Here is a 13,158-nt window from a genome sequence, read left to right on the forward strand (position 1 = left end):
AATCTGTTACCTTTCATAAACCCAGACTCTGTTTTGTCCTGGTTTTTACTGCCTTTATGCCTTGTAGAGTATTTTCCTTTGCAACACATTCTAAAGCCTTGTATACTATACTAAGTCTATAAGTGCATATTGTTAAATAGCAAAGTTTGTTTCTTATACAAGACTGAAAAAATAGCCTCCATTTTCTTCAGTTTTCTTTGGCAAATAATCATTCATTTCTGATTTGCTAACATTGCAGAGGGATCCATTTTTTAAACAATTAATGCCTCCCCCTTTTGGCTTTTGACAGCTCATACTTTGGTGCTATTTTTTCCTCATCTCCAAGGCAGTTCTTTTCCTTAAGTTTTTTTTTATTTCTAATGTTTTTTTTAGCTGCTCATCCAGTTACAGTAAGATCCCTCCTCTTTGGGTTACAGAGGGTTGTTGCATCTCCTACTTACAAATCCTCCCAGACTTTCTCAACATTCAGGACTTTGAATTATTCTGTCCACTCTACTTCCCCAAATGGTTTTCTTTCTTTTATAAAATTTCTTCCTTTTTTCCAACACTTCTTTTTGATTATTTACAATAATTTAATTTATATTGATCTGATGTAACTCATAATCATCACTCCCAAAATTATTTTATGCTACTGTTGTTCTTTAGCCAGCTGGAGCAAAGACAGAGTCCTTACTCAATAGCATATTCCAGTAAATTCTCAAGCTCTTTCCTTCCCCAAGCTAAATTAAAAACAATGCGACAGAAAAATAAGGTATTTATTATATTAGAACAGCACATCTTTCAGTTCATGTGATGGCAACTCTATTTACACAGTCCCTGACTTATGGTGATTAAGAGACTGATGCATTCGATAGGTAGTCTTTTCTCTACAATGAAAAAACACTTGTGTCAGATTTTTTAAAGACACATTTTACCTATTCCAGTGATGTCCACTTTATTCTTTAAGGCTAGAGCCTTTCCCCTTGAATAATCCTGATAATTTCCAATGGATCAAGTTTAGGGCATGATATTCTGAGAAGTCATAATAGAATCAGGTCTTAAAAGAAAGGCAGTGAAGGTTACTGAGGGAGGTGAATTTTTATTGTACTCCAAAGGAGTGTGCTAGTAATTACGGGAATAAATTCAGGTTAAAAAAAAGGATATCAGGAAAAATTACACTGAGACCAAAATACACTACAGTCTGGAGACATCTTCCAAAGGGAATCTTGGAAGCAGAAAAGCTTTGGACTCTAAAAAGCAGATTTGACAAAGCAATAGAATAGGGCCTCCATTTTTTAGCTGGCTAGAGGAGAGTTTTTCCATCTGTAGCTTCCATGTGTAGCTTCCATGTGTCTGTGTTCCCTACCTTCTCTTTCCCTGACAGATGTTCTACTCCTCGTTAAATAAGGAAGTATCAGCTCTCTTTACAGATTTTTCCTCAATTTTCACTCATAATTTAACCTCAGATTTAAACTGCTGCTGCACTGCTTTGATCTATTCCACTGAAATTAATTCCAGGTAATTTTTCTGTTGGAGGTACAGTTCCTCTCTGTGGCTCAGCAAAGGAAGGAAAGGAAGAAAAAATACTACTTGCATTTTAACTGTTCTGTGAATGAAAAAAACTATGTTTAATCACATCTTGCAGCCTGTGGGTAGGACTCAAAACAAGGTGGTTTTGATTCATTGTGTTTAATATCACACACTGACTTTTGAGGCACAATGGCAGGTGATCAATTTTTGTAAAATTACTTCCCCTATCTGTAATTTCTTCACAGTCTTTCTTTGTACATTGTCAGATTTACATGCATTCCCCCCTCAAACATAGGGCTGGAGTCATTCTTCATCTCTCAGGGTTAACTAATCCATCATTACATGAACCCATGCAGATCCACATGAAATGTTTGCTTTTGAAGCCAAGCTTTCTTACATCAGCTTTTGAAATTTTATTCACTTGGACAAGCTGATTAATGGTGTCAGCATTGTGCATTTGCTTTGCAATGCACACTGAGCAGATGTTATACTGGCTTGTTGCCCCACGCTGAGCATGAAGGGGTAAATCTTTTGAGACCTTGCTTTTGTTAGCAGGTCACTTACCAAAAGGTCAATAAGTCTGTTTTATACATAAACATGATAGTGATTAATCTGAGATAATTTGATTCAGTTCTTCTGGGAGGGGCTTTATATTAGAAGAACAGGGCCAAAACCTGACCTGTCAGACTAGGCAAAATATCGGCTCACTGCAAGGGTAATCTTTCCTGTGAGGGTTTCCAGGTTGAGCCACTTGTGGGGTGCTGTCATTATAGCTTGCATTTTTTCTCTCAGGAGGCCTGCAGGCAAGGACTGTAGGGAGAGGTAATGTCTTTTCATCAAGCCAATGAGATGCAAAAAAAAGAATGTCTCAGGCATGCAAATCCCTCTTTAAGTCTGAAATGGAAACCACAAACTTCAAGCTCAATACAGAGTGAGAAGGAAAATGTTCTTAAAAAAAATCTGAGTAAGTAGCCCTAGGAAAAATAGGAAATGTTAGCAAAAGAAGGAGTAATATGGCATACATAAGCATTTTCCTTCCACATGGGCTAAACTTCAGAAATTAATCCACTGAAGTAGGACTACAGTTGGCAAAAGACAATCAAAAGCATTGATATAAATGTCAGAAACATTTTGCCACGAATTTTGAGTCAGGTGTGAAGTTTCCCAAAGCTAAGGAAGTACTCAGAACCAAAGTTTATGCATTACAAAATGGAGGCTGTAAGCCTACCTTATTTGTTGTCCTGGGAAAAAGATTTTGAATATGCTACTCTCACAGATAGAAATAGAATTATTATCTCCCTACCTTCTGAAAATGCAATGGAGTTATTAATTTTATTTCATTTACTAATGTAATAATTTTTATAGGTATGCATATACAATTATCAATTATTGTATGTATATACAATTATAAATTCACATGTGGGGTGTTTGGTTTTGTTTGTTTTTCCCCAGAATTCTTTCTCCATCCTAGCCAAAAAGAAGAAAGCAAATAAAAAATGCATGCAGTAACCCCATACAGACAAAACTTAATCTATTCCAGTGGATGCAAGATACAAATATTCACAATGCTCTCAGGTCTTACAGCTCTCCCTAAGGCTCAGGGCCTCGCTCCCAAGTGAATCTCTATGAACACCCAGGATTAACTCTTGGAAAGAGATTTTATAAAATAATTTTTTTCTATTTATAACCTTTAAATATCAGAAGCATTATATTATCAGTTTTACAGCACAAAATGTTTGAAGGTAAGCTACTTCAGTTAGAATGACACAATTATATTGACATGAGTCTGCTGCTCAGGAAAACCTCTTACTTTACAACTGTTCTTGTCCCACAGGTTCCTGGGAGCTTGGTTATTTAGCTTATGCTGAACAGAATGGATTCAGCTCTGGAGGTCTACAGTCACTGTCTGTTTTTGAAGGGTATGACTAATATTTAATTCAATATTTCATTCACATCTCTACATAGACAAAAGCAAAATGACAAAGACATATAGCCTGTATTAAGTATATTTCCTGTCAATTACAGATAGATTGTATTTCTCAAAGCATAGATACCCTATTTACTTGCATGTCATTAAAATAAGTCTTTGTCTTAACAACCAATCCATTGCAACGTGTTCTCTTAAACTACTGAGAGTTTATATGCATTAAAAGCCCAAAAGTAACAAGGCTTTTAGTTACTGAACACCTTTAATATCCTGTGTATCTTTCCCTGTGTAAGCTGAGTCTCAGTTGTGAAATGCAGTGGTTTCTAACAGAATCCATCACCTTCCAGCTGACTGCACCCTTCCCCCTGAATAAGAATTTGCAGGCAAGAAATCTATTGAAAGGTCAAGGGATAAAGCAAAGCAGCCCCATGAACAGAGCAGCATTTGTTCCTTCTGCCACTTCAAGTTGCTGACTTCCTTGCTCTCTCCATGCATCCATTTGCATAACAGGGTTGATCACCTGGCCTTTATTACAGCAGATTCAACATAAATGATTCCTGAAACATAAAATACACCCTAGAGAATACTCTGCTCTCTGACATAAAAATGAAGGTGCTATTGCTGCCTAAGGATACTGGAGGTGACAAAAGAAAAACATCAATGTTGCTGATCGTTTCTTTGTTGTTATAATTTGCATGAGAGGCTGCAGAAGGTTTTCATCATCATGCTGAAAGAAGTGCTTCTTTTAGTTCACATCCCTTCTCCCATTGCTGTAAAGTTGTTTAAGAGACTGGACATCATATCTCAGTATATAACTTACCACCAAAGCCATCTCCATTTTTGATACCCTCTTGGTCTGAACTGGACTCCAAATGGAGATTTTAGCTTACATTGAGATATAATCATGTACTTAAAGGTCACCAACCCAATGAAAAGAGTCTCCTTGATCTGCAACATTTTACTGAGGCATTCTGCTTGAAATGTATTTATATATTATATTTATGTATTTATTTTATGTCTTTATATATTTATTTATATTTATATCTGTAAAGACTCTCTTTTCATTCTCAGCACAAAAACAGCTGCAGGCTTTCATTCCTACCATTTAGAAATACACTGAAAAGCATAGGTTCAACATCTACTCAACCTTTTTGACAAGGATTTCCTAACTTTTCATTTTTGCTAGAGCAGGTTAGGTTGCCAGACCTCCTCTATCACTTAACAGAATTATTGCACATACACACTCAGTCCAGGACTTCCCAGGAAAACACTGCACATCTGTGTTGCTGTGCCTTGTCTCAGAAAGCCTGTGAGTTACTGCTCCAACCTTCTGATATTCAATATGGTAATTCTTTCCCTTTAATTTTGCCCAAGAGATATGATTTAGTGAACCTTTTCCTACTCATCTGCTGTAACTGGATGTCCAAGTTCTTCATGAGTCTCTCCAAATTAATTTTCACTAACATTTGTATTCCTCCTATCTCATTCACAGGAGAGATGGACACTATGAGGTTGCAATCTCATCCAGCAGCTCACATCTTTCTCATGAAGTCTTGCCCAAAGGACACTTCAGGGCATGTGTTGGCACAGAAGCTGTGGTGTTGCACTTCAAGAGGAGTGTGTGTCATTTGCCCCTTTTGTCTAAAAATGCAAAGGGATGAGGGAACTGAGAACTGTGAGCCACAAATTTAAAAAAAACCAAAACAATAGGTCTGAAAAGACAATGATATTTTAAAAATATGTGTGGCCAGGGAGTCTTTCTTCTATCTTTTATTTTTATGAAACTTTCTGGTTGATTTGGGAATCTTTTAAAATTATTTTAAGAATCATAAGGGCTGGAAAATTACCCTTTTGTAACATCTCTGTCTCTATCTCTATCTCTATCTCTATCTCTATCTCTATCTCTACCTCTACCTCTACCTCTACCTCTATCTCTTATTTAATTTTTTAATTTGGATTTTGATTCTTGAAATTCTTGCATGGTCATCGCTTACCAGCATCCAAGTGCTGGCAAGAACAGAAAAAATCCCAAGTTTGTGGGTTTTTTAGTAACTGGCAAAGCTGTTCTCCAGGGAGAAGCATTTGCCCTGTGCTCAAAGCTTGGATTTCACATAAAACAACCCTATTTCTTCTTTCAATTTGATCCTATGTTCTAATGTTCATGTATGTCTTTATTAGTAAAGTGCAATATTTCCTTTAAAGCTTTTAATCTTTTCGGGCTTTCCTCTATTTAAAATTATAATTCATTGCTATTTCAGTTAAATGGTACACCGATTTTCTTGGAGTTGAGTAATTTTTGCCTGGAGTTCTAGCTCCGAATTTCATCAGTACCAGCTAGGGCTGTCCAACAGCTGCACATTACTTTTAGATCTGTACAAAAGATTTTCAGCTTTTCATCATTAATCTGGTGCTTCTAGAATATATTTTCACATTTGATTCTCCTCTTTTCACTACAATTTGTTTTACTTATCACTGTACTGATATTGTTGCAGCTCAGCTCAGCTCAGTTTGCTTTGTTGGGACTACAATTAATCAGACAAAAAAACCCACCAAAAATCAAGCTGCTCTTCAGTTTCTTTATCTGGAAGAGAAAGAGCTAATGTCAACATGTTCATACCCCGAGTCACAATTTTAAGAACAGGCAGAGTACAAACTCTTGAAATAAATGAATTTGAATTTATTTGCAAAGGAAATTACCAATCTCACCTGCATCAATTTCTGAAACAGAAAATTTGCTTTAAGTTCTCCCTTTTGGATCTTAGCTTGCAGATATTGTCTTCACATATCTCAGGTTGTAACATTACAGTCTCACCTCAAGGTTCTGTTTACATCTGAGGCTCCCCTGTAGGCAGCATTAGGCACAAATATATTACAGCTAAACATTACATTGTTCTCTGACATTGATGTATGAACATAGTATTTTCTTTAGACTGGATACAAAGCCTGAAAAAAGCCACCCAGTAATTCCTCCCTTTCACCATCGTAAGGACAAAAGAAAGGGTGCTCTTAATTATTTTCCTAGTCATAAATGTCATCTGTTCTCCTCAAGCATGTAAATATATCAGTAAATAGCTGCAGCATTTGAGAAGCCAGACATCTACAATTTTTCTAGCTGCCACTGGTCAATGAGATTGGAAGCAGAAATCAGTATAAACCAAATCATGATTAACCCTGGTACAGTGACTAAATTATTTAAGAGGGAAGAACAAATGAGAATGCAGGCAGAGAATTAGAACAATATAGGCAAGATACAGAATTTGCAGCAAGTGCAAGTCATGAAAGATTGTTTCAAACTGAGTTTTTCATTAAAGAAGAAAAGCTAAAAAAAAACCCCTAAAATTCTGACAAAACTGCAATATATTGAAGAGATTGTGCAGAACAGTATCTTAACCATAAAATAGAGATGAATGTATGGAAATAACTGAAGCAGAAGACCCACAGGTCCTGATTCAGAAAATGGATACAGACTTAAGCATGCTCTTAATTCCCACAGAAGCTAAAGCCACAATTAAAATTTTGCTTGTGCTTAAGTGCTTAATTAATCGTACAGTAATCATAGGCTCCTCCTTCAGCTTTCACTAAGCCATAGGATTCACTGAAACCTGGGAATTTATATTGCTCAATGCTTCAAAATACTGCTTTTATTTAAGTGTACAAAACCCACAGTTACAAGATACAATTCATCTTAAATGTTTTTCTAACTGTTTTTACTTGAAGGATCTTAGTAGTACTGGGCATTGATCCAATAAACATGAACTTGTTCAAGAGTAGAAAACAGTAGGAGATTCTCCCCAATATTTTCCTTCTCTATTTACCCTGTTTAAATAAGCAAAAAACAGCTTATTTTTATTGCCAGCATCCCTGAATTGTTTCATATATACAGTGCAGTAAAAATGTTAAGAAAAATTGTTCTTGGAATTTATGCTACCATTTTCCCCTGATAATGACTTTAGGCACAGTAAAATTAACAGATGTTTCTTACCACAATAACCCAGAGCTAAATGTTAAGGGTTTATTCTCTTTTAAAAACACAAACCACTCAGCAACCAAATAACTCTAGAGTGTCAAATAAATGTGTTTTATGTACAGTCATAAGGCTCCTATATGAAGTGAATTAATAATTAAACTTAGGTAAATATATGATGGCGGTTTTATAAATGTGTTTCTGCAGATGAGACTAATTATGTCCATTGATGTGAGTAATATATAATCAATACCCATTTTCCTTTCTAAAAGGAAGAATTTAAACCCATTCTGCAACTAAAACTTTGTTGTTACTCTTAAAAAAAATCAGCATAATAGGCAATAAAAACTGGTGCAAAGAAAAAGTGAGAGCAAAGAGAGGAATAGAAGGATTTTTACTGAAAGCTGTGACAGAAACTAGAAATCCCAAATGAGATGAAAAAGAGTAGCTAAGAGCAACAAAAGTTAGGTTCTAGAACATCACCTGGAACTACAGGACTTTCATCCATAGTACAATACCTGCTGCCTTAGAATTCTACAGTCGTAACTCAGGTCAGGAGGTACCTTCAGGGGTTATCTAGTTCAACTCCTTGCTCAAAAAGTCTCATCAGATCAGATTGATCAGAGCCAAGGGAGTCCTGAACATGTCTAAATATGGAGACTCTGCAACTTCTTTGAGCAACATAGTCTGGTGTTTCACCATCCTTATTGCTTTATTTTCCCCTTTTATTTAGAATATGGAATCTAGTGTGTTAAACTTGTGTCTGTGGGCTCTTGTTCCATCATGGTGTACCTCTGAGAAGAGGCTGGTTCCATTTTCCACTCCTGTCCTACAGCTGTAAGCAGCAACAAGGTCTCCTTTTAGCATTCTCTTCTCCTAGCTGAAAATATCCAGCTCCATCAGCCTCTTCACGTGCCTCATGTTCTCCAGCCCCTGACTGCTTTGGAGGCCTTTGGATTGACTCTGCTCCATGTGTCAGTATTGTTCTTGCACTGGAGGGAGCCCCAAACTAGTGACGGGACTGAGATGAAGTGTTATGAATGATCATTTCCCTGGCCCTCTCGTTAATGCAGCTGAAGACACTGCTGGCCCCTTTTGCTGCAAGGGCACAGTGCTGACACACATTCAAACACATTCAAAAGGACATGCAGGTCCTTTCGTGCTTCCAAACAGCTCCCAGCCTGCACTGTTGCATGGGACTATTCCTTCCCGGATGCAAGACCTTGGAATGGCTCTTGTGGAGCTCTCTCTGAATAGCAGCCCTGCCCTCCAGCTGAATTCAGCTTTCGAAATGCAACAAAAGAATGTAAAATCTAGAGAGCTATGGTGGGAAAGAAGCCCAGTGCTCAGAAGCTTCTCGAGGGAAATGAGAGAACCAGATGGAGATGATAGTTTCAGTTACCTCTAGAAGTTACTCACAATGGGAAGGAAACATTACAGAAATGCTTAGTTGGCTAAACATTCTTCTATCAGCACTAAGGAGCTGGTTTGGTCTTCTGTTTTACCATATTGAAAAAACAGTATTTGTGCTGATTTTGTAAGAGGTGTTGGCAATTTGCCTTATGAGGTTGGTATCATCTGTCATTATATTTGTGTTTGCTTCCCACAGCATTTTAATTTTGTATCTGTTTTGATTTGATGACAGGGACAGTTCTAATTCACTAACTAAAATGAAGTCTTTCTTACAATTTTTTGCCACAGAGGAGCTGCCTGGGAACTCTCACAGGCCAAAATATGCAGTACTCTGCAGCTGGTGTACCTAAACTCATTTTGTGATGGAATCTTCCCAAAGAAAGGTTCTGAAAGCCATGGTGACCATCTGGATTTATCTAATTCTTCAGATTGTCCTATTGCATGAAAACCATGTATTAAGACAAGCCTTTCAATCAGTTGCATTGCTAATCCCTTGGCTCTGTAGCTTCTATAAATCTTTGAGTCTTTTAAGGTATATAACCTTTAACAGTTTGTCATTGCTGCTGTCGGGATGGTGGTGCTCCCTTTGCAATATATTCAAGCTAGGGTCCACAAAAACATTTGTGGTCAGGGAATGTGGCTTCGGGATAAACTTCGAAGATAGATTAGGCAAATTTGACCTCTGCAAGATTTCACACCCCATTTGGAAATCAACCCTTTCACAGATTCAGATACTCCTTTTTTACATGCCCAAATAAAATAATTTATAATAGCCAAATCAAATTAACAAAATACTTTGACGACAGAACACACCACAGGAGGAAGCCTCAGTCAGGTCCACCAGAAACTATTACTGAATTACATGTAGGATGTTCAGATGCTCCTCTTAATGCATGGCACTACTAAGCCACAAACTATTCAAGGAGTGATTTTTCCAGTACACAACAAATACCACTAATGATTGGTGATCTTAGGAATGTGGCCTCTGTAGTACAGAAAGGATGTTATTGTAGTGATATAACTGCTTCACGTGACCTATGGCACGAACTGTGTCTGGTGAATGGAAGACAAAGGAATGTATATAAATTATTTTTGATTCATCTTCCATTATGTGTTGTGGGATGTCTTGGTGACTATTACATTTTACAAGATGACTTAAAACAGAGTCATCTGTGATATCCTTCCATTGATTTTTTTTTATTGGGGTGTCTTCCCGTGTCATTAAAAGGTTTCAAAAGGGGAAAAATATGAAATGTTCTAAAACCCTCATGTTTATCATTCCCTAATTCTATGAGAAGCCACCTCCTAGGAGCTGTAGCACAAGTATGGGATCAATAAATTATGCAACAAAATTTTGCTATCTTTAGTCTGAGCAACCAAATCTAATCTGGGATCTTCTCTGATTTGGCACAAGTGGTATGGATGATATGTTCAAGGAAGGAGAGGTAATGCCCTGCATGTTTCTTTGTGAACAGGCTATAATAGCCCTTATACAAGGCCCTTAATAAGCTGTAAGCATAGACTCAGACATAGTTCAGTTTTCAGCATCTTAACAAGGAACAGTAAGGTTAAAACAACAATCTAAACATAATCTAAATACTTATTCAAGCAACTCTGTGGGTTGGGGAAGACTGACTCCCAAGATGGTTTTCCTGCCATTTTGGTGGGGCCAGCACTGGACACTCCTGGCCAGGAAGCACTATTTGTTTCAAAGAGCTGCTTGGGAGAAGTGGAGAACAATTTCTTCTTTAAGATACTTGTTACAGTGCAACGGCTGGATCTGGATGCCACCAGGGGTTCACTTGCAACAGCCTTTCCAGAGCAGAAAGGATGAACCATGAGGCCTATGCTGGCTGATAGTTTGATCCATGGAAGCTGTGGAGTCCCAAATCCCTTCTGCTTTGCAGTGAGACAGCATGGTCAGTGGAGTGCTGAGTAGGTTTCAGTCATGAAGCTGAGAGAAATGCGAAATGATCTCTGTGTAGGTGTGGCTCCCACCCTTCCTCTTGGCCCTCAAACCTCACTGGGAGCAATCTGGGCTGTGACTGCAGCTGTGGAAGCATAGACATGATGTTTTATCAGCATCCGAAAATTATTCTTTTCATCTACCAGTGAAAAACATGTCACAAAATGTTCCTTTCCATAATGATGGTACTAGAAACATGATTCTTTGATCCTACCAGTGGTTAGGGTCCCTTTCCCCCCCCTCTAAATATGCTTTTTTGACAAAAGAGGAATGAATCCACTACAGTTACAGCTACTGTAACTCTCTGTCAGTGTGCTATTCTGCTATCTTCTTGTGATTTTAAAACTTGAGACTATCTTTTTTTTTTTTTTTTAAGTATTTCTTTCCCACGGGTCAGTGCAGCCTTTAGGGCAAGCTCTCTGATCACACTTTGCACGTTCCGAAGCTGAGCACAAGGACTGAAGCTGCAGTGCCCTGGGAGCTCACAGCCTCGCACGTCCAGAGCTGAACTCATATCTGCGTGTGCAGCTCTAACGACACCACATTATTGGCTTCTAGTAACAACAGCAGTACTCGTGCTTCCAAGGCTTTTTGTTGGGGTTTTTCCCTGAAATTTTGCCTCAATCTCTACTCGGAGGGTGGGGGGGAGCGCAAAAAAGTGAAATATTCGCAGGCAGCTAGCCGAGGAGGGCGGAGGCGGAGCGGAGCGGGAACTGAGGGGCTGCCTGCCTCCCGGGACTGGGTTCGGGGCCGTGAGCCCCGCGCAGGCCGCCCGGAGGGCGCGGCTCGGAGCGGGGAGCCGAGGGGCCCCAGGCTCGGCGGGGCCGCACCGCTGCCCGGGGCTCGGCGGCGCCTGGGGCCGGCCGTGCCCGCCGAGGGGCGGCAGGAAGCGGGGCGGCCCCGCCGCGCCCCCGGAAGCGCTTGGGCGAGCGCGGGGCACGGGCGGGCTGGCGGGCGCGCAGCGCTCAGACGCGGCCCGGCGCGGCCGCCCCGCAGCCCGCGATGCCCTGCGAGCGCCGGGCGCGCCGGCCACGCCGCGGGGCATGGTGAGCCCGGGGCGGCCGCTCCCCGCGGGGACACGGCGGGCGGCCTCGCTGCTCCGCCCCGGCCACCTCCTGCTGCTGCTGCTGCTGCTGCTGCTGCGAGGCGCCGAGGCGCAGAAAGGTGGGTGAGAGCGGCGGCGGGAGAGCCCCGCAGCCCCGGCGGCCGGGACAGGGATTCCAGCCCTGCGGGGCTCTGCCGCTGGGAGGGGGAGCCCCTCAGCGGAGCCTGCCCCCGCCCCGGCCAACAAAGGGCGAGAGAAGAGCCCTGTTTTGGGGAGAAAAAACCCAAAACCAACCAAGAAAGCTGTTTGGCTGCCCGGTGCCGCGCTCGCACGGGAGCTGGCGGCGGAGGGTTTCACCCGGAGCGGGGCTGGAGAGCTGCTCGGGGCACAGTGCGGGGCTTGGCGTGACCCACCCGCGGGTCACCCCTGCTGCAGGCTGGGGAGTGTTCGCTGAGAGCCGGGAGAGGGTAAGGGGACATTCTGCTTGCTGCGGAAATAAACTTATACTCGCCCAAGAGTATGCAGAAGTGCATACAGGGGTGAGAGTTCGGGATGTGTGACAGACAGGACAGGCGTTGTTGTTTTCTTGGGTTTGTTTCTGTTTTTTTTTTTGTTTAGAGAAATGGACGGAATTTCTCCTCTTCGGGTGGAGTTAGCGATTAGGCTTTGGCAGTGTGAAAATGACGAGGCACAGTTTGGTCACTTCATGGCAGAAGATCAGAGGGTGCCGCTGTGACTGTCACTTTGATCATGCGCTCGGGACAAAGTGGTGCGAGTGTTTTGACAGCATCTTGAATCTCACTTCTGTGAATACAGGGGTTGGGAAGATTAATTTCGTGGTTTTCAATTCCACTTGTTTCTTGTGCTGGTCTTGCATCGTTTCAGAAACTGATCTCCTCAGAAACTGTTCCAAGTTGTCACATAACTTTCTCTTTCTTTCCATCTCAGGGATGGAGATACGGTTGAATTTCAGAAATGCTGTATTTAAATTCACAAAGGGAACAGGAAATATGTGCACTCCACTGTTTTTGCATATAAATGAAATATTCAGCTAATTAATTAATTGAATGGGAAAAGTTTAGAGACGTGTCCATAGAGCAAGCTAGTTTGGGGACTTACCTTTTCTTCTTATTTTCAGCAAATTGCATTTAATTGTGTTCCTATACACATACAGAACTATTGCTAGTAAGCATTTGACATACTGGTTTTGTTTTAATTTATAATGGAGGAGGAGAAGACCCATTTGCTTTTGAGAGGAAATTGGGCTATTTTACCATTCAGCCTTTTGAAGGTTGCTGCTGGGTGAGGCAGGCAGCAGCAGCAAGGTGTTAGTT

The 13,158-nt window shown here is 40.7% G+C and overlaps 1 protein-coding gene across 1 annotated transcript in view; it reads left to right on the forward strand.

Annotated features, from left to right (window-relative positions):
- The first annotated feature begins 11,701 nt into the window (after positions 1-11,701).
- Positions 11,702-13,158, forward strand: part of DCBLD2 (discoidin, CUB and LCCL domain containing 2) — a 38,747-nt gene continuing 37,290 nt past the window's right edge. The window contains exon 1 of the mRNA XM_085071702.1: positions 11,702-11,943. Within this exon, the coding sequence (XP_084927828.1) occupies positions 11,823-11,943 (121 nt within the window). The 5' untranslated portion in view covers positions 11,702-11,822. The remainder of the gene's footprint in view (positions 11,944-13,158) is intronic.

Source organism: Lichenostomus cassidix, chromosome 1, assembly GCF_008360975.1.
Source record: "Lichenostomus cassidix isolate B80296 chromosome 1, HeHo_3.0, whole genome shotgun sequence".
NCBI lineage: Eukaryota > Metazoa > Chordata > Aves > Passeriformes > Meliphagidae > Lichenostomus > Lichenostomus cassidix.